Raw genomic sequence first — 24,058 nt, 5'->3', positions numbered from 1 at the left:
TATGGCAGTTACTAAATGGAACCCTGAAAGATTTCAGTTGTCCCCCCAAAAGATTTTGAAATACACCTTTCTTTTTGTGTATGTGGTGTGGGTAGGTATTTGTTAATGAGAAAGTGTTAATTATTTTTTATCAGCTCTTCCCAGTATTCAGGTTTTATTTTGTCATTGGTGCTTTTGACAGTGCTGTGCCTAGACAACTGTTCACTCTGGACTCTCTGAAGGCTAGATACCTTGATATCTAGGAGACATTTGTTGTCTTATTTTATTTATTAAGCTATTGCATTGCACTTCAGGATTTTTGCTTAGTTATGTGTGTTTAAAGTCTTAATATTCAAATAATAATTCAATTGACAATAATGCATGTCTTCCATTCCTAAGGGTATTTACTGCTTTGAATTTACCATTCTCTTCAAAGTCAAGTCAACTTGAATATTCTTTATGATCTGTCACTTGAGATCAGAGAGCTTTTTCTCTTCACAGTATTTCTGAAGTTCATTACTATTTTGCCTTTTCTGTTCTCTGCCAACATATGTATAAAGAAGAGAATGTCCAGTGCTGGTTTAGTCCCTACTGAAGTAGCACTTTTTATACTTAAGCAACAAATTGAGAAGCTTGAATTCCATTCTCTGATTGGCATTTGAGTAAGCTCTGCCATTCTTTCAAAATTAAAATTAGAAAGACTTGAAGCTTAAATTTCAGATCTGTCTACTTTGGGCTTTTAAAAGCCTCATGAGATTTAGGACTCCATGGCTGCCATGAGCTGGCCAACTCCAAGTCTGATTGTATATCACCAGGGGAAGTTACTGTAGAAAGTCTACAGGACTTTCTGCAGTCTGTCACAGAAGACTCTTGCTCCCAGTATGGTAGTACACTAGCCTGTTATCTGTGTGACTATGAGCATTTTTATTCAAGAACATACTTTAGTGTTGCACTTTATTTTACTGACTGGCCAGGTACAGAGGTGAACATTTCTCTTGATAATTTCTCTTGGAAAATAAATGTAGTCATTCAAAACAGGTGAATCTGACATTTTAACAGTATTGTTTACTCTCTCTACCTATTGGGTTACTAGATTCATCAAATGCCTTCTCAAGACAAACTCCATTTACTCAGACTGGCCTTGCCTGCCCCAGTTGCATTAGCATGAAAGGATGAGGTGCAGATGTATCTACTTCCAGAAATGACACAGCTTTATTTTTCTCTCAAGAGAGCATCACCTTCCCAGACATTATTCAGAATTAGATATTTGCATGTTATGTCTTCCTAGAGAGAAGGTGCTAGCCACATTTATAACTCTGAGCAATGCTTCTTTCAGGATCTACTAAGTGCATTCCTGTAGGGATTCCCTTTAATGAGGAGGCAGAGATATTGCAAAGCTTAATGAGCATTCTATGCTAGTTATTCACATCTGAGTGCCATTGCCTGTTAATGAGGCTGTACTGGAGCCAGCTGGCCTGTTTTGGGCAGTTCTTTCTCCTGTCATCTTGCTGTGAGCATAATTGATAGAAAAACATCTGAACCCTGGAATTGGGACTTCCTATATATTTGTCCTATCCTCTTACCTGTGGTTGTGACTGCCAGAGGGCCAGGTTCTGTAAATTAGTCAGGGAAAAGACTGTAAATTTTTGAATGATCTGAAAAATGTTTCATCCTCGGCCTCACTGCAGTTTCAGCTTGAAAAATTGGAGGTTCTGTTTAACCTCTGAGGCTTGAATTTCCAGACAAATTGTCATATTTCTCCAACTTTTTCACCAACTCTGGAAAGGTCCTCTTTTCAGTCCTTGTTAAAGCCCAGGTGGTCTTCAGAATGTCCTTTCAAACATCTCTAGGTGCTGCAGATGTGGTGTCTCAATCATGGAATCATTTGTTCTAAGGAGACAATAATTACTCCTCAAGACTATATCTTGTCTAGAGACATGCAGGTATTGCTGAGGACCTTTCATTTAATAATGGTTTTCTGTTCAGTTTCTGTAAGTCAAATTATTTGCTCCCTCAAATACTGTCCAAAAAGAGGTGATCACTGTATAACACCTACAGGTTCTGGGCTCTCAAAACAGTAGGACCCACTGAAACATAGATCTTCCTCACATTTTACCTTCCTTTATTCAGTTTGTACCCTGTTCATACTTAGACTGGCACATTTTCTGTATCGGAGTGTCAGATAACTAGCACTGAGTGTTGGACTTGACAGTGATTATGCAATACAGATTGCCTCATTATTACCCCACAAACCCTTCCCAGTGAAACTTAATGCTGAGAAATTCGTTGCCTGAACATAAATTCTGTGTTGTCACTTCAGTGCCATAGAACCAATTCCAGGGCAGCTCAATAGCAGCTATTCCTTTAAGCTAAAGACAATGGACAGTGGCACTGCGTTGTGGATTTAAACAGATGAAACTCTTACATGCATGTCTTCAAGGGAATATTAGTCTGTATTTCCCTGGCAATTGGAAGGACTGGTCTGTAATGCTGAATCTCCAAATAATGTATTTTTATACAGTGACAAGACCAGCTTGAAATTGTTTTGTTATTTTCTCACAAGGCATTATTGCTAGTTAAAGGTCTTTCCATTTGGCTGATCTGTGACTACTGAAGTTTTTGTCAGGGCGCTGACTTTACATTAAGAATTTTTTTCTTAATTAATGGTTTGTAAGGGAATTTGTAAGAGAACAAGCTCTTTAGTGTCTGCAAATGGTTGAGTGCTTCTTTCATGCTTGTAGTCTCAAGACAAGCATACAAAGTTTGTGCTTAATAGCATCACAAACTCTAGAGATCATTTGGTAGAGTTTTGAGTTCCTGAATAATGAGAACTTTTTGTTGAGAAATTCTGTGCTAATCTTGATTAAGCATTTCACCTCTTTGCTAGCCGTCATGGTAATATTATTCTTTTATAAGGCACATGTCCTCGAGAACCTTGGTGATACGTCAAGCCAAACCTTACCCCAAGTGCTTTCAGATATGACTGTACTGTGTGTACTTTTCACGTCTACTCAATAATCAAGTATTATTTGTTTTACTGACATACCCACCCAAATATCTTCAGGGGATTGCCTCTCCAGTATCCCCCATCCTTCAGAGTGATAATTCCACACACATGTATCTCTTGAGGTTGGGCATTCCTTGACCTTCATGTTCATAAGATGAAAGGAAGCATGTCTTTGCATAAATGTCTTCATGTGCAAATCTCAGTTTGAGACAGGCAGGCATTGACTGCCATGTGCTATAACTGCAGGCAAGGTGGCACAAGGTTCTCTATCAAATGGCAACTGTTTGGTGACCAGTTTGTCAGAAATGGGGCTTGCTTATCAACAGTTTACTTCAGGCCTCCAGCTCCTCAGGAGGTGATCAGAGTTGTATTTTTCACAATCTAGCATCTGACACAATAATCTTTTAAAAGTGGGATAAATCACAGAATCACAGAATCGTCTAGGTTGGAAAAGACCTTGAAGATCATCCAGTCCAACCATTGACCTAACACTAACAATCCCAACTACACCATATCCCTCAGCGCTATGTCAACCCGACTCTTAAACACCTCCAGGGATGGGGACTCCACCACCTCCCTGGGCAGACCATTCCAATGCCTAACAACCTGTTCTGTAAAGAAATGCTTCCTAATATCCAGTCTAAACCTTCCCTGGTGCAACTTGAGTCCATTACCTCTTGTCCTATCACTTATTACTTGGTTAAAGAGACTCATCCCCAGCTCTCTGCAACCTCCTTTCAGGTAGCTGTAGAGGGCGATGAGGTCTCCCCTCAGCCTCTTCTTCTCCAGACTAAACAACCCCAGTTCCCTCAGCCGCTCCTCCTACGACATGTGCTCCAGACCCTTCACCAGCTTCGTTGCCCTTCTTTGGACACGCTCGAGTAATTCAATGTCCTTTTTGTAGTGAGGGGCCCAAAACTGAACACAGTAATCGAGGTGTGGCCTCACCAGTGCTGAGTACAGGGGTAAGATCACTTCCCTGTCCCTGCTGGCCACGCTATTTCTGATACAAGCCAGGATGCCATTGGCCTTCTTGGCCACCTGGGCACACTGCTGGCTCATGTTCAGAGTGGATAAATGGAAGAGTGCCATAAATTTTGTATGTATTTAAATCATCACTTAAAATTTCACAATAAAAACTTGAACAGTTTCCCTGTCTACTGTTTTTCTTGTGAAATTCAGACAGCATGTAGCACTGAGGAGGTCCAGGAGAGCAGTCATGTGATTACTGGCAAATGACTGCAGTGGTGTAGGAGCACCAGTCCCTGGTGTATTCCTTATAGACCTAAACATCAACTTCTAAACAAGATTTTCAGTGAGCTTGTAGAAAGTTGCATCAGTATTTGCTCCTGTATTCATAATTTCAAAACTTTTATCTGCTTCTAAGAACTATTTCCCACCAATTCTTTATTATACCATAATCTTGCTAAACTTATTTAAAGTTGTAGAGCATTGTAAAAATTTTGAGAAGAATTAAGTAGAACTAATAAGCAAAATAAGAAAGATGTAAATTTTTACATTAATGTTTTGTCATAACAGAAGAACAGGAGTGCCCTCTAGTTCTCTTAGAAAAACCTAAAAATACAACCAATTTTAAAATATAACTTTACCTTCATGTTGTCTTGGAAAGAAATTTCATTCAAGTAATTATTTTCAAGAAAGATGTAAAGAAATAAAGAACTAGAAATAAAATGAGCATAAGCAATAGCATTAGTTTTAAAAAAATCTCAAATTGCCAAGGTGTGTGCTAATGGACACACTAATAGACATTAGGATATTGCAGAACTTCTCATTTATAGTATAGCATCATGCAAAAAGTTGCATCTCAATATTTGTATTTTCCCCCTCCTGTCCTCTCCCCCATGCCCCAAAAGGCTGCTGGCACTGAATACTATCAGATTACATGTGGCTTTTCTGTTCCTATATTGTTCTTTATGCTAAGGATCTGGTTTGTGCATGCAACAGCATGTTTTTAATTGCTGTCTGGGTGAATTATGATTTATTTTGCAACTACTGTATCTGATATGATGGAGAGTTATTACATGCCTTCATAGACATTTCAGAATAAATGTAAACTAAAGCTGGTATATAGTTTTAAATATATTTTAGGTATTTTGTTTAAGGAAAATTTGCAAAAGGGTGCTTTTCACATATCAATAAGCTATAGAGCCATCTCTAAACAAAACATCAGTGGGAGAGCAGGAAATAGAATTCTGGTATTGTCATTTCATCCCATTTAAACTTTTTATGCTATTTCCTTTAAGATTGAAGCTGATTTGTTTCTTCCTAGTTAGAGTAAATATGCAACTCTTTTACCAATTCACTTAGGGTAAACCAACTTTTTTTACACAGGGCAAGTGACAAAAAAGGGAAACTGTACAGCATGCCATCAGTTTTGTGACTTGAAAGCTTACCTTGTGCTTATCTGTGTCAGTTGTAACTTTCATAAATATTAAGAAGCTGAAGTGATGTAGTTGTATTTTCTTGCAGAGGAATTCCTGGGAAAAAATGTGGGACAGTCATAGTAACAGCAGAGGAACTAGGCTGTTGCCGAGTAAGTGTGTGTTCATTGCTTTTGAAAAATAAAATAAAGATGATTTTGTGATTTACACTGTACCAGATTGTGAAAGGTATAATGTATAAATTTGCATTTTGTGATGTATGTAAGAAGTTCAGATACTTTTCCCTATCAGTTACTCTTAGTTTTAGGTAGAAGTAGAAAGAAGCAGAAAACAATAAAAAGCATAAAGTTTTTGATTCTTAGATGAGTTTTAAATCTAGTTTTTGTTTTCCCGAGTAATTAATCACATTTTAATCCTTTAGTGTCCATTTTTTTGCGAAGATCCATTTGTTTCAATCATGGAATTCTATTTTCATTATGGAATATTGACATTACGTGTATATCGAAGTAAAATTTTGGATTTTTGGTGTTAGAGTTAAAAGGTTTTATGCTAATAGTGAGTCATATTATTTAAAAAATGTGAAATAAATGTTTATTGGAAAAAAATAGTAAGGTATTTCAAAGAATCACCATAAAATAAGAGTTTAAACAGTTTTCTTTAAAGAAGGTAAAGACTTCCATGGCCTATTAATGGCATATGCCTACTTATTTAACATAAAACAGAAAAATATGGGGGGAGGGGAAGTGGGTAATTTGTCTGGTTAAGGGAAGAGACATGGTGTGGTCATGTCCTTCTCCAGGAGTGTCACTACTCCTCCCTCTCCTAGGGTTCATGGAAAAGGGGACTGGACAGAGGAGGAGGCTTACTGGTCAGAAAGCACCTGGGAGCCAGGCCACCCAAGTTGCTTTCCAGCACTGAATGAGCTAGCAGCATTCCGTAAATTGTAGGGAAACAGAGACTGGAAGGAAGAATAAGGAAGAATTATAGATACAAGGTGATAAAGACTGGTTGGAATCTGAGGAGGGAGGCAGTTTGTCAAAGAATGGTATATATTGGATGGGGCTGTAGGGTGTATCTTTAAAGAGTTTGCAATGACAAGATAGCAAATCTTAAATGAAGAAAGGAATAGTATAAGACATTTGATGAGAATGTACAGGGGATATGGAAAGTAAAAGGTTAGATACATAAACCTACAAAAATACCTCGAGACTTGAAAGATTTGTTTCTGGGGCTTAGTTTTTTTAATTTGATGGTGTTGAGGGGGCCTTTTGTATAACTTTTAACTTTCATATCATGTCACGTGTGGTTAATTTTTTTTCTATTTATACAATAGTCATGTTTCTCTTTTTACTAGCGTATCCAACAACAGTTTATCTGTTTAGGCTTTATTTTCTTTATTTTCATTAGATACTTGAAGTAAAAACAGATTCTTAATTTTGTGCCTTACTTCCAGATTAGTCAAGTTTGTATTATTTCTCTGCAGAAGTAGTATAGTGGTATATTTGAATAGAACATGGACTCAAATCTTATTTACCTTTTCCAGGCAACCTGCTGGTCCCTCACAGTTATATTAATAAGGTGCACCAACTCAGTCTCATATAACTGCCATTTAGCAGTAGGAAATTCCCATGTTACTAGTACGAATGAATAAGTATGGTCATGGAAAATGCCTGGCTTTTCCCTGTTTTACATCGGCTCAAAATTTGTATGTAGTACGTGATCAAAATGTTCACAGTTTTATCAGGTGACAAAATGGGTGCATCATTTAATTGCTTTCCTGCAGAAATTGTACTTCTACATTTCTTAAGAAGTTAAACTCCTACAATTCTTAAGAGATGTTTGCCATCTCCCCAAACATTCATTGGTGACCTTCAAAGAGACTAAAGGCAATTTTTTCCTGATATTCTGGGTTTAGCCTCCAAGACCAGTATTTATATCCCAGTTGTAACAAACTACTTAAAAGTCACAAATATGTCATTAAATCAGTAATCAGAACAGGATTTTTTTTGTTTGTTTTCCCTTCTAGTGAAGACAAATACTAGGTACCTTCCAAGGCCTTCATATTCTTCCAGATTCACCCCACTCGAATTTTGCATATATGAGGACTAGTTCAAAATCACTGAGGGGAGCTTGCAAAGAATTTGGGACTCAATCTCTCTCTCTTGCACTCTCTTTTGGATTCTCTGTCATGCTCCTTCATGTGCATACTCTCTCACACAGTCTCTTGCACTGTCTCACCAGCTGCTACATACTTTCTCTGTGATATTTTCCTACCTGAGTTTATTCGATATTTGGATTAATTCTTATCTGATCTTCTGAGATTTTTTGCCAAATTTTTATAGCTCATATTCAGAATGGCAAAGATTTTTAGAATCACTGAATTGCTGAGGTTGGAAGAGACCTTGGGAGATCATCTAGTCCAATCTTCTGCTCTTCTTAGAGCAGGTTACTTGGAGCTCTGTGCAGTCAGATTTTGAGTATGTCCAAGCAGACTCCACAGTCCCTCTGTTTCAGTGGTTCACCACACTCACATTAAAAAGTTTTTTTTTTCTTGTATTTAAATGGATTTTCCTGTATTTCAATTTGTACCTGTTACCGCTTATTCTTGCACTGGATACCACTGAGCAGAGTCTGTTTATTCCCTCCCATTAGGTATTTATACAAATTGATAAGATCCCCCTGAGCCTTTTCTTCTCCAGGCTAAATAATTCCAGCTCTTTCAGTCTCTCATATGAGAGATGGTCCAATCTCTAAATCATTTCAGTGATCCTTTTGCTGGAATTGTCCAGCATGGCCATGTCTTTCTACTACTACTAGTTTTGTGTCGTTTGCAAACTTGCTGAGGGTTTACTCTGTCTCATCATCCAGGTCATTAATGAAGATGTTCAATATTATTTGCCCCACTTTTGACACCTGGGGTACACCACTAGTCTCCAGCTGGACTTTGTGCCAGTGATCATGACCCATTGAAGCCCAGCAGTTAAGCCAGTTTTCAGTCTACCTCACTGTCCAGTTATCTAGTCCGTATTTCACCAGTTTGTGAACAAGGATATTATGGGAGACAGTGTTTAAGGCCATGCTAGGGTCAAGAATAAACAACATCCACTAGTCTCCCCTCATCTACTGAGCTACTCATTTCAGGAGGGAAGGCTTCAGGTTGTTCAGGCATGAATTTCTCCTTTGAAAATCCGCAGTGATGACATTCAGCCACCTTCTTGTCTTTCACGTGTTTGGAAATGTTTTCCAGGATTATTTGCTCTTCTCAGGGACTTTGCATCTTCTCAGGGATTGAGGAAAGACTGGCCTGGATCCTCTTCCTTGCCCTTTCTCAAAGATAGGAATGACATTTGCTTTCTCCCAGTCCTCAGGAACTTCCCCTGAACATCATGACTTTCTGAATATAATTGAAAGTGTCCTCACAGCGACATTGGCCAGCTCCATCAGCGTTCACAGGTGCATCTTAACAGGTCCCATGTACTTCTGTATGTCTAGTCTGTTTAAATATTCCCTTACCTGGTCCTCTTCTACCAAGGGCAAGTCATCCTTGTTCCAGACTTTCTCAGGGCTGGGTCTCAGGTGCCCAAGATTCTTGAAGGCAAATCTTACCAGTAAAGACCAAGGCATAGAAGGCTGAAAACCACAGACTTTTCCATGTCCTTTGTCACTTGGTCCCCTGCCCCACTCAGTGCTGAGCCCACATTTTCCCTAGTCTTCCTCTTGCTGCTGTTACACCTGTAGACCTGTTTATGGAACACGGTCTTCCATCAGGCCCTGCCCCAGTTAGCTGGTGAGTCTGCAGGTTTATCTTTGCATTTATAATCTTTCTTGCGTTCTTGACTCTGCCCAAAGAGGTGACCATATGTGACTATCAGTTTGCCTGACCACAGCAAAGAAACTTTTCTCATTATTTGTCATCAAAATGGGTGTATTTGGTATCTTCCAGGATCACTTTCTGGAAGCTTCTAGACTCTTAATAGCAAGCTCCTAAGCTATTTGCTTTACAGACAGCAGGAGCAGAAAACTGCAGGTTTAAGTCACTGAAGGAATGAGGCTTAGTTCTGTCTCACTGGAGTTTTTAAAATTAATTCTAATATGCTTTCCTTGCCTGTGCATCTACTTTCCTCAAAGTGCAAGTTTGGATGTCAGAAAATACAGGAAAAATCCTAAGGCATTTAGCATAGAAATTTACCCTTCCTCTGCACCTCCCTATGAAGGAATTCTCGGTTCCAGCAGTTCAAACTGCACTATAGAGATTGCAGGAATGCAAATATGTAGAGGGCATCTAGAAGGCAGATATTTTCCATTATTTTGTTTTCAATGTGTATGGTTATTAGTCAATGATTTATTTTTTTTTTTAATTTTAGTTTAGTAAACTGCATGCTGTATGTAATTTTTCTGTATTACCCATTTCAGGATTCGGTTTTGATGCAGTTTTGTGCAAACAAACTAGACAAGAAGGACTTCTTTGGGAAATCTGATCCTTTCCTTGTATTTCATCGAAGCAATGAAGATGGCAGGTAGATGCCTGTTAAGTATTTCTGCTGCTAAGTAGTAGGGAACTTACTTATTTGCAGACAGTAATATCATTTCCATGTTTTTATATTTGTCAGATTAAGCTCAGTTTCTTTTATAATGTTTGTTGGATTTAATTATGTTATGCAGTATAGCAGTAAAACTATTGTAACAAATAGATCAAATATTGCAAATCAGGGATTTAAGAGTTAAATGTGTGATAAATATAGAGCACTGTGAAAATTAATTGTAATGAAAATAGTTAAATACCATTACTTTTACTAAGATATAGTATGCCTTTAAATAGAATTCTCAAAGAAAATTGTAGCTGCAGAATATGCTAATGCTTAGAAATTGTTTTAGATAAAAACATTTTATACTGCGTTATCTTTTTGAAAGAGTTCTAGGAAATAGAATTCAAAAATACCTTAAATAATAGAAATTTTTTTTTTACAAGTGGCTGTTTGCTACATTCATGCTTTAATTTGTTAAAGTAGGTTAAGCTCTCCTGTTCTGCTGCTAAGACTTGACATGCCAATTTGTGGTCATCATACTGCTTACGTGGGGGTCTACTGGCAGGTGGAGTTTTCTTGGACACTGATAGTCCTTACATGTAATATCATATCAAACCAAAGGCTAGACATGTATGATATTACTTGTTTCAGTAGCTTAACTGGAACAGTTGTTAACATAAACCTATGTTTTGGGTATATGTGTGTCTGTTCCCTGCTATTCTCCTCTCTGAGGCAGATTATAGGAACAGTTTCCTGAATAAGTGCTGAATATCTTAAACTGCAAGCCTGGAGGACTTACGGCTCCTTTGTCAGTGACATTAAGGTCATTAGTGGAATTTCTCTGGGCATTACTGGGAGTGCTGCTATATGCAGTTTCTCTTGGCCTTGAGTGCCATGCTTCTCTACTTCCTTCCAAGAAATTAATGTAGAGCCACTGATTCTTTATTGGTGTCCTGAATCCAATAGGCGGTTGGGGCACTACTTCTGCACCCACGGCAGAAGGATGCTCCCTTTTCTGTCTCTTAGCTTCAGGCATGCTTTCTGAATCATAGCCAGGATAAAAACAGGCCTTTGGAACGTAAGGAAGATATTCTGTAAAGGACAACTTTAGTTACATCTGTATGTGGAATTTCAGTAGTGATTTCACCAGTGACGTTGACTCCTATTTTCTTTTGAACAATTCAGTCCCCAAGATGAGGATTCAGAAGTAGTATTTTAATTTTGTGTTGTTTAGAGAAAGCAGAATTCATTAAAACAATTCATTGTATTTCACCTGAGAGAAGGTGACCATGGGATCTCACAAAGGCTTATCTCAGTTTCACCTGAGACAGCCCTGGTTGAAAAATCATAGACATAAAATGGAGAACAAGAATCAGAAAGCCATGGGCTGAGTTTCTTAATCACTAAGCAAGAGTCATCCTTACCAGACCACTTTCTTTCTGGATCTGTGACTGATTCCTGGCTGTACAAGGCCTGTTAAAGCAAATAGGATGGAGATTGCTCTTGCCTGAAATAACTCACTGAATGGTTGTAATTCTTGTTGAAGTTTTGGTTAAAAACATTTTAGGTTCAAAGTTGTTTAGCACCCTAGTCTGTAATCTCTCTCAAATAGGTCTGTCCTCTTTGGTCCTTCCTTCTTTTTGATTTCACTGTGTTTCTGTTTTTCTTATCTTATATTTTATGTGGACATTGTATGAATGAATACAAACTGGAGCTCTTTTTATTCCACGTTTGATGACACAAAAGAAAAACTAACTAGCTAAAAAATGTATCTTTTTTTACTACAGTTTTACAATCTGCCACAAAACAGAAGTCGTAAAAAATACATTAAATCCAGTGTGGCAGGCATTCAAGATTTCTGTCAGAGCACTGTGTAATGGAGACTATGACCGGTAAGCTATGTGTTAAGCTTTCTTAGCATGTACGATTTTTTCCCCCTAATTCATGTATATGTAAGTTTTCCTATGCAGTTCAGTTCCTGATGTTGTTTAGGTTATTTAATCAGCATTTTGAAAGGATAATATGTGTTCAAAACCACTCATCACATTATAGAATTTAGAAGAATAAAGCCAATATGCTTAATCTGTAGAAATGTTAGTGGTGATTTCTGGAAAAAGAATTTTCTCTCTATGATGTGATTAAGAAACAGAAAGAAAAGAGTAATTTGAAGAATGGCCACTGTTACTAGTGCGCACAAGTATTTTTTAATAATGTTTCAATGAAAACCAATGATAATCTGTCTTCCTTGGGTGACGTAATGTCAGAGGATGCTGATAAATAAAAGCCTTTAAAATATATAGGTAAGTAGATGAGAAACACAGAAGGTAATCATCATGATCTTCAGATTTGAAGTTTTAGTGATCACATGCAAAAGGATCCATCTTTGAAAAACATGGTAATAATACCATGGTTTTAACCAATATTTTACCAATCATAACAAGCAAATTAGTTAAGGAACGATGGATATTTTTAGACTCCTTAAAAAATTGACATGTTAGCTTCTAACAATATCAACAAAGAAAATGTTTAACTCACTGCTGATGACTTCTTGTTCTGTTGTCACCATTCATATTTTTGAAACGCAGTTAGATATTGGTGTTAGTATTAAGTACCCAGTTAAATGTCCGTTAGTTTATCTATCTCTGCCAGCTGAAATCTGGAGCGCTGGAATTATTTTGGTAAGACTCTGAGGAAGTATAGATTTATCAATTAGTCATAATACTTTTAGCAGTGTATAGTGCAATATTTAGTTTAAAATCATGAAGAAAATATATGAAGACTAGAATAAAAATATGTACAATACGTAAGCTGAATGTAGTAGATGGATGGATGGGTGTGCTAAGGTTCAATTCAGCTTTACACAGACCGCGTGAAAAATACGAGATGCAAAATGTACTTGTCTGGGTATTTCAAAGGCAAAAGGTCAAAAATCTGGTCTGAATGCCTTGTAACTCCTAAACTTATTTTTTATTTTATTAAGTTGAGATTGGTATGATCATATCTTACTATCTTATTTAAGGTATTTTATCTTATTGATTAAAATAAAAAGAGGTTTAGTATTGTATTCTTCTAACTGTGTACTAATGTTTCCATCAGTAGAAGCCAGATGCTTTGATGAAACATATTGCTGCATGCAGGGAGATTAAGTAGGACTTTGCTCAAATTAATAGTTTTCCTATTATAAGTGTCTTTGAATCAATGTTAAATTGGAATTTAAGTAGTTACTTTTCTACCTCAGTTTTAATTTTCAGCTTCCATGTACATGATGATCATCCGTTCGTGTAGATTTTATGTTACTGCAGTACATGATTTTGCCATGTCATAAATCTATTACATTATTAAGCTAGTTATTCAGTGAAATGTGTACACTAAAATTATTTTAATCGGTTACCGTGAAAGCCTAGTCTTCTGGGGAGGTATTCCTTGAACTTTTAATTTACTGTCAGGGGATATACAAACCAACTCTTGACTCATCTAAGTGAATCTCAGTAGTCAGTTTGAAGAAGCAGGAGAGTAAGAAGTGCTTATATTCACTAAGCTGAGCAGAATGCTTTCACAGTAATAAACTTAAAGCTCTGTCTTTATAAGCTGCTTATTGAAAAGTCAAAAGCTAATTGACTTGTGGGGGGTTTTATCCTGGGAAAGTGGGGAGGGGGTTATAATTTTGGGGGGAATGGCCATTTTTAGTCTTTTCTACCAGATCTTAGCTGCTTTATTTGATCTGTGATACTCTTCCAGTACTTGATGTCACGTTCCTTCAAACTGAAGGAAAAAGGGTTCTCCTATGTTGCTGGCACTCTCCTTGTGAAGTACTTGATACAGTTGTTGTCAGCCATGTTGTTTACTCTTTCAGTTAGATGCAATAAAAATGCAGCAATTTCATGATAAGTACCTTCTAATCAAATAGAGTTTTTAATTTGTATATAGGTTGCTGTGCATAATACGTAAGCAAAACAGTGCTCATGAGCTAGTTTCTGGATGCTGCACTATTTATCATGTTAAAGAAAAAAGGTTTTCATAATAATTAAAAAAGATATTGTGGTAGAGACATATTGAAATAACTCCAGCATTCCAAAGGAGAATTAAAAAGTATAATATCGTGCCTCAAATTATCTTGTAACTACTGTTTTCTCATGTTGATTCTACTGTGAAAGCTTTCAACATAATGTACTCAGTGAATGCCTTATGAATAAAAGGCTCCATGGAACTTCATAATCCTGCCTACAACAATATATGTTTCAAATTAAGAAATACTCATTAGCAGTCAGATTAATTCAAATTAGAATCTGCTGATAGTCCAGAAAAAGCATTCAAAGTTCAGATTTATTTATTTGTTTTATAAGTTTTATAAGTTTTCTTTCTAAAGGTAAGGATTAGAATCCTAAACTCAGCATGGTAATACATAAAAACACAAACCCCAGAAGTCTCTTTCAGATAATGATAGTTTCACAGATCAAATTTTGGTGCTCTGGGTTCTGTGACAGATGTGAAAGGTGGGAATAAAGTCATTAGAAAAATATATCACAGCACACAGTCATTCTGGTTTGGGAGATATGCCAATTAGTTACTGTTTTATACTGTGAAAAAAATATTTTAGATCCATGTATTATAATATGTATATAATAATCTACTAGTATATAATAATCTACTAGTTTAGCTTTCAAGTCTCATTTAAATGAAATAAATTCTGATTAGTTCTCCTATTGAAAAAGTGTTTGCATTGAGTACTTGTGTGTTGGCAGACTTTAACGTTGTATTACCCAGTTTGCCCACCAGCTCCTGCCTCACTAAGAGGATGTTGAATGTCCACAGTGTCCAGGGCAATCTGTCAGTTTGGGAAAAACTGGTACCCAGAGTCTGCCTCTGCCATGTTCCCCACCGTACCCCACAATCTGCTTGTCCTTTTTCATACTAGGAAGCCAGAGTCATGGTTATGTTGTATAATCTGATGGTTATCTAGTGTAGTCTGATGAAAGAACTAAACTATCCTGTTGCCTCTATAGGAATTTTTAAAAATTATGCTGCACTTTTCTGTTCTGTTTGGACAGTTAGCCCTCAGCAGCCTCCTCCTCTACTGAGAGCTCGGAGGAGTTTAAGAGGGGAAAAGTGCAGTCTTTAAAGAACTACAGTTTCTTTCATCTGCAGCCACAGACAGGGTCTTCACAAAATCTTGGGTGGATCTCACACAGTTTTCATTTTTCACCACTGCACAATGTTTAGAAGAGGTTAATACTGTCTACCAGATTGAAGTTTTATTGTGTTCTGGAGTAGTTATTTTCATTTAAAAACCAAAATGTATGGACTAGAATTCCTTTCTGCTTTAAATGTACTTTACTTTTTGTATTGTTACCATTGGTTTTAATCTGTACTTCCCTGTTTAATAATTTTGTTATATAAAGCTCCTCTCGAGCTCTGCACACTTCTTCTCAAATATGGATATATTACTTTTTTCTGTCAGATGTTATTACCCCACAGTAGATATCCCTTTTCCAGATAACAGCATATACCAAAGAAACTTTCACAATAAGTTCCAGTTTGTTAATGTTCTTAAAAACTTTGACAATACTGTATGGCTTAAAGAATCATTTACAAAAAACCCATATAAAATTCAGAGCATCATCAAGTAAAAACATGTTAGTTAAGCTTCCAATGTGTTTAATTATTTCCTTAGTTTCCACTGTATTTTACTATTAATTTTTGAAGATATGTTTGGTAACCTGAGTGACTTGCTATTTTCTGCCCCTTGAGAAATGACTGGAAAATTCTGCCCTCTGGATTCGGCACAATTGATGCACCTGTATATTATTAAAATACACGTGTTAAAGCCAATCCTGGTACACTTTAATATGTATTTTAATAGGGTTGTGTTTTGTTTTGTTTTTAGGACAATTAAAGTAGAAGTGTATGATTGGGATAGAGATGGAAGGTAAGACATTAATTCGGTTGTTAAACTTTAGGGTATCCATGCATATTTATACACGTTTTAAAATATATATAGTGGCCAGAACAGGACTAGAGAATAGTATTTATCAATATTTAGAGGTACAGGTACTGGAAAAAAAGTTTTGCTGTGCTACAGTTCTGGTTTGGGTTGCAAGTGTGGTAAAAGCTGATGTATTAGCCTATTTCAAACATGATGTGTGTATATTCATACATGGAACAAGCAAGATGGAATGCTTTGTGATCAGTTTTGTGAATCTCATTATGTTATTAGTTAATGTACGTGTATGAAGAGAGGCATAATCCATTTTATAATCTACTTTGCTTAAAACACTGCTTCATAAACCGTTGCTTTTCAACTGCGATAAAGTGCATGAGTCTGCAAGTGCTACTTCATGGTTGCCTAGATATTGCAATGTAGAAACTACCTATTAATTATCATAATTTCAGATTGGGTTTGAACGTTCATTTCCATGTCTGTCTTCATCAAAACGTTGTTGTAAAACTGTAGAGTTGGAAGACCCAGGTTTTAAATAACTCCCTTGCTAGCAAGATGATGGTGGAATATATGTGGAATTTCTGTTGCTGAATTCAAGAGGAGCAATCTGTTATTTTTCAAGCTTGTTGTCTGTACTGAGTGTACCTTTTTTTCTGAAGAAATGAACCTTTCAAATTATTTTGACAAACAAGATAAAATTATTTTTTATCAGAATGGATTGATACCTCTTGTTCTTTTAAAAGTGTTCGAGCTTTTATCTTAATACTTTGGTTAGAAACTGTACTTGTAAATCATGGTACGAGATCTTTTATGTAGTACAAGAATATGTTGATTTCTATTTATCTTTAAATTGGTCTGTCTTAAATATTTCCTATTAATCTTAATTTATATTTTTAGATACATGGATATGCACTTGCATTTGGATTTTTAAGAGTATATTATTTATTATACAGTAATGTCTTTAATATTGCTAATGCAATTTGCTTCTAGTATTACAGCTAATGATATTGTGCTTCTGTGGCCCAACAGATCTTGTAATCATAATAGGCAAATGTATCCCATGCTGCCATTCATTTCTTTGATGACAAGGTCCAAAAACAGTTTCAGCTTTCTCAGCTTATACGTTTTTCTTTTTGGTTCCCTGAAGCCTGTTGATTTATAAGCATTCTTATCACATGTTTACCCTCTATAAATACCTGCTAGTGCAAATTCATCCTTCTTGATTATATATTCCCTGGCGAGACAAAATAACATATTCTGGCAATTAAAAATACAAGTAGTTAAATTAAGAAAGCCATATTAGCAAAAAATCACTGCATCATTGTAATGATGAATTTCTGTTAACATCCTCTGTTTCCTCACTTAGATTTGCCAAATCCTTAAAAATGTGATATATTTACACTTTTGTGTATAAACAACAATATTTTTTAAAAATAATCTAACAATGAAAAATTAAATTATATTGTCAAGTTAATAAAAAATAAATACTATATTTCATTAAGGTATCAACCCCCATGTGCTGTCCCATTTTGTCCAAAATCTGAAACTGAGATGTGATTAAAAAGAAAAGGAAGAAATCTGACAAATAATATTGTGTAGCCACAATTCTGAGTGAAATCTTCAACATACTGTGGAATTCAGGCAATCATTAGCCTCTGTACTCTCCCAAACAGTTTGAAAGATTATCTGCTTTTGCTCACATCCCTCTCTGAATACCTATAAAATTAATATCTAAAAACCAAAAAGTGAAGGATATTATTTACATGTATTCCTTTTTATTCTAATTGTATTTTTTTGCCTTTTGCTTTCTACCTTTTTCGAATTTAGAAGCAGGCAGAACACTGACATCTTACATGTTAAATTTCTCAGAAAGATGAGACAGCACTCATCTCATGTAACTTCAGACAATGTAAAAATCAGACAACTGGATTGAACTAATCATTTCAGCTACTTCAGTAGCTTACGGGGGGAAATAGTCTGATTGAATCCATCCTAACTGGAATAAATTGCCAGTTGTTGGTGCCTATGATTTACTGGTGATCGTAGCAAGAAACTAAGTGCCTAATTTAACTTTGACATTGCCAAGTGTATCTGAAGTGAATCCATTCGAGAATTACTCTATCAGTTTTTTGTACAATGCTGCTGTTACTCTGTTCATATTAATTTCCATTTTTGATGGACTCTTTGATTATAAGGCATTGTTACACTAGCTGATCACCTCGCTATGCTGAATCTGTTTGCTCCAGAGATGTGCAGACTGGGCAGGAACAACCTTTGAAAGATCATAAGAGAGCCTGCTAGATAGCAGAGCAAGTTATACTGAATATTGCAGGTTATTCTGCAATCAGCAAGGCAACATTACTGTGCATATACTTGATTTCTGAATCTGACTTGACTCTGACTTCTTAAGTCTTGACTTATAGGAGGTGGTTTTTTTTTTCCTTTTTCCCCATTCTGTGTTATCTATGCTTTGAAAAAATGGTGCCATGGTGCTTTGGATTGAGCTTCTTACTGTCACGTTCACGAATTACATTGTTAGGAGTAATTGTATATCCTTAGTTCTCATTTATTTTCAAATCTCACTTAAAATTTCTTGACTAAAACTAATACAGGACCTTTGTAACATTAACACTATTAATTATTAAATTTTTTTTGTCTCAAACCAGTTTTTGGACAAAAATTGTCAAAATGTGAAATACTTGTTCTAATTGATACCTTTTATTGCTTCTAAGAGCTGTGACAAACCCCAAAATACTTGATGCTTTTAGAAGTCACAAAAGTTGGTTTTATTGCTTTGGACAAGCCCATTTTTCCCCTTACTTGTCATATTTCTGGTGATGATTGTCCTTTCTTCCATTGTTTTCTTCCTTTAGATCATTAAAAAAATCAAAGTTAATACAATTCTGAAAGTGATTTTCAGCACTTCAGAGTGCTAAAAGTGGAAGATTTAGTGAGATGGGCTTCAAGTGATTATTTTGTATGTGAAGAGTCTCTGATTCAGTGTTCTGATATGCCACTCATGGAAAAAAGTCTGGGAATATTTGGTGTTAGGAAGGCAAAGAGAATAACTTCTTTGGATTCTCAATCTAGAGACTAATCATCCATTTGGTGAAGTGTGGTCATGAATATTGGAAGAGATCGGTGCCTTGTTTTTCTTAAGCAGTAATACTTCTGGCAAAGGCAAATGTCTGACAGGCACTTGTCTTTCAGAGCCAACCTAGTGGAGGGGCAAGCATCCATCTGAATCCTGAGTGTTAAGAACCAGGCTGATGATCTTTTAAGTGGAGAGAACTCTGAGACTGGTTATATATGCCCATACATTTTTAATGTGATTACTCAGAGGAATTACATCTTTCTAGCTCAGTTCTTGTCAGTCTGTGTATATTGCCACAAGGAAAGTAGGCTTTCTAGTGTCTCTTAGAATTAAAGAAACAATTACTTTCAAGTGGTACAGATTTTTTTCCCTCAGACACAGCCCTGTCTGGAAATGCTTACGTTTCCTCTATTTGCTGCAGCATGTTTGTAGGTAGTCATTGAGCTATTGTTTGAATATCTGCCTTTGAAATACACAAGCTGACTTGAAAATGTAAGGTAAGAACTGTTGTGAAAGGGAAAGGTTCCTCTTTAACCAGGGTACATTTTTCTCCAGCGCCGTGGTTACCCAAGTTTAAATACACCTTATGTGCTACATACATACAGAACTCAAGTTCTATAGACTGTATGGGTGGCTTCCTCTCTTCCCCTGGTTAAAGAATCATTGCAATCTGGAGACCATTTAATCAGAGGAGGTGATACCTCCAAAATATGTTTTTTAAGAAAAGTCTTAGTCTGTCTCTCTCAGAGGCAACTTCCTGATCTCCAAACTGGAAAGAGAGTGTTTCATGAGAGGTGATCCATTCTGAATCTGAGTTTTTAAGGAATATCTTCACTATATAGTATTTCTCAGTCTTTCTTACAGGATGCTTTGCTTACTTCATGCGCATTAGCATGATGACTGGACCTTTTAATTGTTTGGTTTATGTATTTTTCAAATATATGCTGGTTTCAGAAAGTGAGATTTATATTTGGGGTTTGTTTTTTTTCATTTCATTATGAATAAATCAGGAAAGAAATTTAACGTTGCTGTGAATTGTTTCCATTTTTTCTCTTCTTGCAACATTCAGTTTTATTGAAATTTGCTTTTAATATTTATAGCTTAATTAGAAGTGTGCTATATTTCTTAAAAACAAATTTTACAAGTAACAAAGTCATAAAACTTTTACTTTCTATCCTAGTTTACCATTGGAGGGAAGGTAAAAAAGTTAGTTTTGTAGCTCACCAGATGTGGAGGTAGAGTGTAGAAGCAATACAACACCTTGTTAGGGAACAACCGTGAAAACAGAGGGAGACAGGACAGGGGGAAATGGGAGTTGGAGCAACAGTGAGGAAAGTTTAGCTGGGAAGAGTGGAGCATGGAAACGGGTCTTGTGACTGCTGGGAGTTGTGTAGCCAGCTATTAGGCTCTAACCCCTGCAGTCGCTTCCATTCCAGGTACCTGTCTGAGATATGAACCTGCAGTTCAGTTACTTCTGGCAGCCCTGTGGTTTCTGTGCCCCAGCTCCCTGACCCCAGCCACCTTTCTCAGTGGTGCTTCATCCACTACGCTCCCTCTGGCCACCCTGCTCACAGTGGCTCCTTGCAGCCTGTCATCCCCTGGTTAAGAGTTAACAGTTTTCAAAACACGGGTGACAGCACAGGATTGCTGTTGAATGCATTCTTGGAGCAGGGATAGAATTTATAAAGTGGAAGCTTGATAATCACTGCTTTAGTGTTAAGATCTGCTTTCCAGTGATGCCTAATACTGTAAGCTGAGTAGCCTCAGTGGATTGCTTTCTCCTCTCAGATGGGAAGACATAGCAGCTGAAATAATCTTTGGATCTTCCCCTTAGAAGTACCGTTCAACGTCACATTGCACAAATCGGTAGGGCTGGTCTTTTCTGGTTTAAGCTAATCCTTTCACACTCTTAATACGTCCCTTTCTCCAACATAGTCTTGCACATAGTTCAGAGTCTGTGGTGCCAGTGGTTATCCAGTGAGAAAATGGTGATAGTCTTTGATAGCCCGCTCTCGTTTTTCAGATTCTGTAAACTTACACTGGGGTCAGATCACTAATTTACAACCTAGTCCTCATTCTGCAGCTAAGTTAAGTAGAAGCCATCAGAAAGATTTAAACTAATGCTTTTCATCTCTACATTTTTTGACTAATGGAGTGAACACACAACAGAAGGAGAAATGAAGATTTTAAAGCAAATTATATCTTTTACCATTGCTCCTTTCTTGGGTGTCAGTTCATATTGGCTGTGCTGCTCTTTTTCATAAATAGGTATAATACATGTTTAAATTGCTAAATGTTGTGCATTTGATTTGAAAAACTTTTTTTTTTTTTTTTTTATACAGCCATGATTTCATTGGAGAATTCACAACAAGTTACAGAGAATTGTCGAGAGGGCAATCTCAGTTCAATGTCTATGAGGTAAGTATTGTGAGTATTTTCGCACTTTGAGGAAATAAATGAGAACACCCACTGTTTTTGTGGCAAACTGGTCAAATCTGCACAGTGCTTGTCAAACTATGGGATTATTTCACATTTCTCCTTTTATAAAGAAGAATAGAGAATCTAAAAGTGTTGCTTCATAAAAAGGTTTAAAAACAAGTAGGTATGTGTGCATGTGTATACACACTGGACTGTGACAGAGCAAGGAGAGCCCTTCGAGCAGCTGGGTTGGTATGACATAGCTTGGAGCATGTACTGGGTTGCCCCCATTTGTGAATGAACAATTTGTCATTTATTTCTCCTTTTGCCAACTGTTACATGTGTTGTATGATATTTTCTCCTTTCCAAAGTACATCTGGTGATTTCTACATCAGATTCAGAGTCACATGCCTTTGATCTTAAGTGCAGACTTTAGAATCATTAGAGTTTTGATTCAGGGTTTACAAGTGACAGAAAATTTAGCTTATTTATTGGTGGGGTTTTTCGTGTGGTCAGTTACTATCTTTGCTTAAAAATTTGCATTTCATTTCCAGTTTAGGATTCATACATCTGCCAGCTACTGGGATTGACAGGCAATTTTCAATTCATTTATAGAGTTTTATATTGCTAGATGACTTCTAACTGTGGTAAGACCTTACTGTGTACTGCAGTGAATGCACACTACCTCCACATTCCCTGTTCTTTCACTTCTCTTTTCTCATCAAGGCCCTGTGGCCAAAACTGTGCAGGCTTATTTATTTCACGTCTAATAAATCCCTTGTTTAAGACTTCTTTCTTAATGTAGTTGGAGATTATTGGAATTTGAAAAAAAGGTAAACTTTTTTTTCCAAGATCAAACTATATAAAAATTGAGATGCACACACTTAAAGTGTCATAAAGGGACTAATTTTTGGCATTTTTCTCTTTTTTTGAGAAGGCCTCTTTAAAAATTGTCTCAGATTTGGGCACCAAAACATTGACTGAAATAGAAGTCTAAGCATTAAGATTCCTGCATTAAAACTTCATTTTAAAATTAATATCCCAGAAGAATCTCAGTTTGGAACGAGAACTGTATCATGAAATTTCAAAATGTGTTAAATAAGCAGAGACAATAGGAGGAAAAGATTTAAAATGTATTTTGTCATTGAGAAGTGTCAATTTACAGACTCTTCCTAAGGAAATACGTTACATTCTGCAGCATTAAACTCCAGCTTAAGTTTTTATAGATTCAAGAAATTTCACTTTCAGTTTTGAGTCCCCATTATTTTTATGCATAACTTAGATCACTTCAGTTTTATCTTCAGTAGGTAGCAGTGTGTAGTACTGTAACTTCAAATACTGTGAATGTGCTCCCCAGCTAGAGGCAGTACAGGAGAGTTAGAGTTATGCTGCATCTGAGCTAGTAAGTTATGCCTAGATTATCTTAGTCTAATGATCAGTTCTGTTGCTGAAATAACATGGTTATCCTCCTTTTAGGACCAGGGGTAGGGAGTCTACCTACACTATGCTGCGTACACGTACTGGCTTGTCTACGTCTGTGGCATGTGTCTGCACTGTATTACATTGTGTACATGGAGTTGTCTTCCAGAATTCCTGTAAAAGGAATTGATTTCTTTCCCATGGTAAAACAATGTGGAGTGTTAAAGTTCCACCTTACTTCTCTCTCCCTCCCTCCTCCCCCTCCCGCCCCCTCTGTGCTCAGTGCACACACACAAAAGCCAGGAAGTATTACCCCAAATTTAGGTGATTAGCCCTAATTTAGGTGATATAGGTAATAGGCAACTAAGTCTAGTTGCCTGATTGTCCTGTTTCCTTTTACCATTCCTTTTTCACCCAGCAGTAGCCTAGTACTGAGGTACACAGCAATACCTGAGCATCTAATTCAGCATTCTTGGTGCATTCTTGATGCATTTGCACAAAAATCCACATCTGTCTCGTGATACTGATGTGGTGGTGGCATTTTGGAACAGGTAGTCTGCTTAATTAGAGCATTACCATAAGGATACTCCATTGCAAGGGCCCAAGAGTAGCAATTTTCACATGGAAATAATGCATGTATTCCAGGCGCCTGTATATTTCCCTGTGTGAAAAATACATGCTGTTGCATTTTCACATACGTATGCATATGTCCAGCCATTTGTGTTAAAGCTTTTTAGCACCCTCCATCTTACACATGCTCATAGACAGTGTATGGTTTGTGCCAGATACCTTCAGTTTCTCTAAGGTGAAGTGCTGAATCTGTAGGTTTTGCTCTGTCTTCAGAGGTCTTTCATAGCCTCACTTACTGAGATTTGCAAAGAGTCTATTTTGTTTTCTTTTTAACTTCACTATTTTGTTGCCATTCTCAGTCAATTCTCATTTTTGCTGTCTTTCATTTCTGGATATGAGCATTTATACAACACAAGAAAACTACTGTTTGGGCAAGGTACAGTCTGTGCTGTATTTATTGTTCTAAGGTGTTTATATGCTGGAAATAGAAGAACCTTAAAAGAGTCCAAGTATGAAATTCATATTCAGTGCTTCAGATCATGGAATCATGAACGCAGAGAACTGTGTTATTGGTAGACCTTTTTGGTGTACATTTTTTTTTTTTTTACGATTTTCAGACAGTATATCTGTCTTGATAACTCTTTGACAGATCCTTTATAAAAATAAACTGATTACAAAATATGAGACCTTTTGTCCCTTTCAGAG

General features: G+C 36.6%; 1 protein-coding gene across 7 annotated transcripts in view; it reads left to right on the top strand.

Annotated features, from left to right (window-relative positions):
* The window catches only part of CPNE8 (copine 8), a 107,014-nt gene that overhangs the window by 45,459 nt on the left and 37,497 nt on the right, over positions 1-24,058 (top strand). For 3 of the 7 annotated variants that reach the window (XM_074827740.1, XM_074827741.1, XM_074827743.1), the window contains exons 7-11: positions 5,477-5,540; positions 9,802-9,905; positions 11,702-11,806; positions 15,799-15,840; positions 21,289-21,364. In XM_074827740.1, the coding sequence (XP_074683841.1) occupies positions 5,477-5,540; positions 9,802-9,905; positions 11,702-11,806; positions 15,799-15,840; positions 21,289-21,364 (391 nt within the window). Of the gene's footprint in view, positions 1-5,476; positions 5,541-9,801; positions 9,943-11,701; positions 11,807-15,798; positions 15,841-20,806; positions 20,813-21,288; positions 21,365-24,058 lie in introns of those variants that run through there. The other 4 variants (XM_074827744.1, XR_012623650.1, XM_074827746.1 and 1 more) reach the window with 4 other exon arrangements.

The sequence above is a fragment of the Strix aluco genome, chromosome 5 (assembly GCF_031877795.1).
Source record: "Strix aluco isolate bStrAlu1 chromosome 5, bStrAlu1.hap1, whole genome shotgun sequence".
Taxonomy (NCBI): Eukaryota; Metazoa; Chordata; class Aves; order Strigiformes; family Strigidae; genus Strix; species Strix aluco.
The sequence above is the reverse complement of the archived record's forward strand: the minus strand, read 5'-3'. Positions and strand labels throughout refer to the sequence as shown.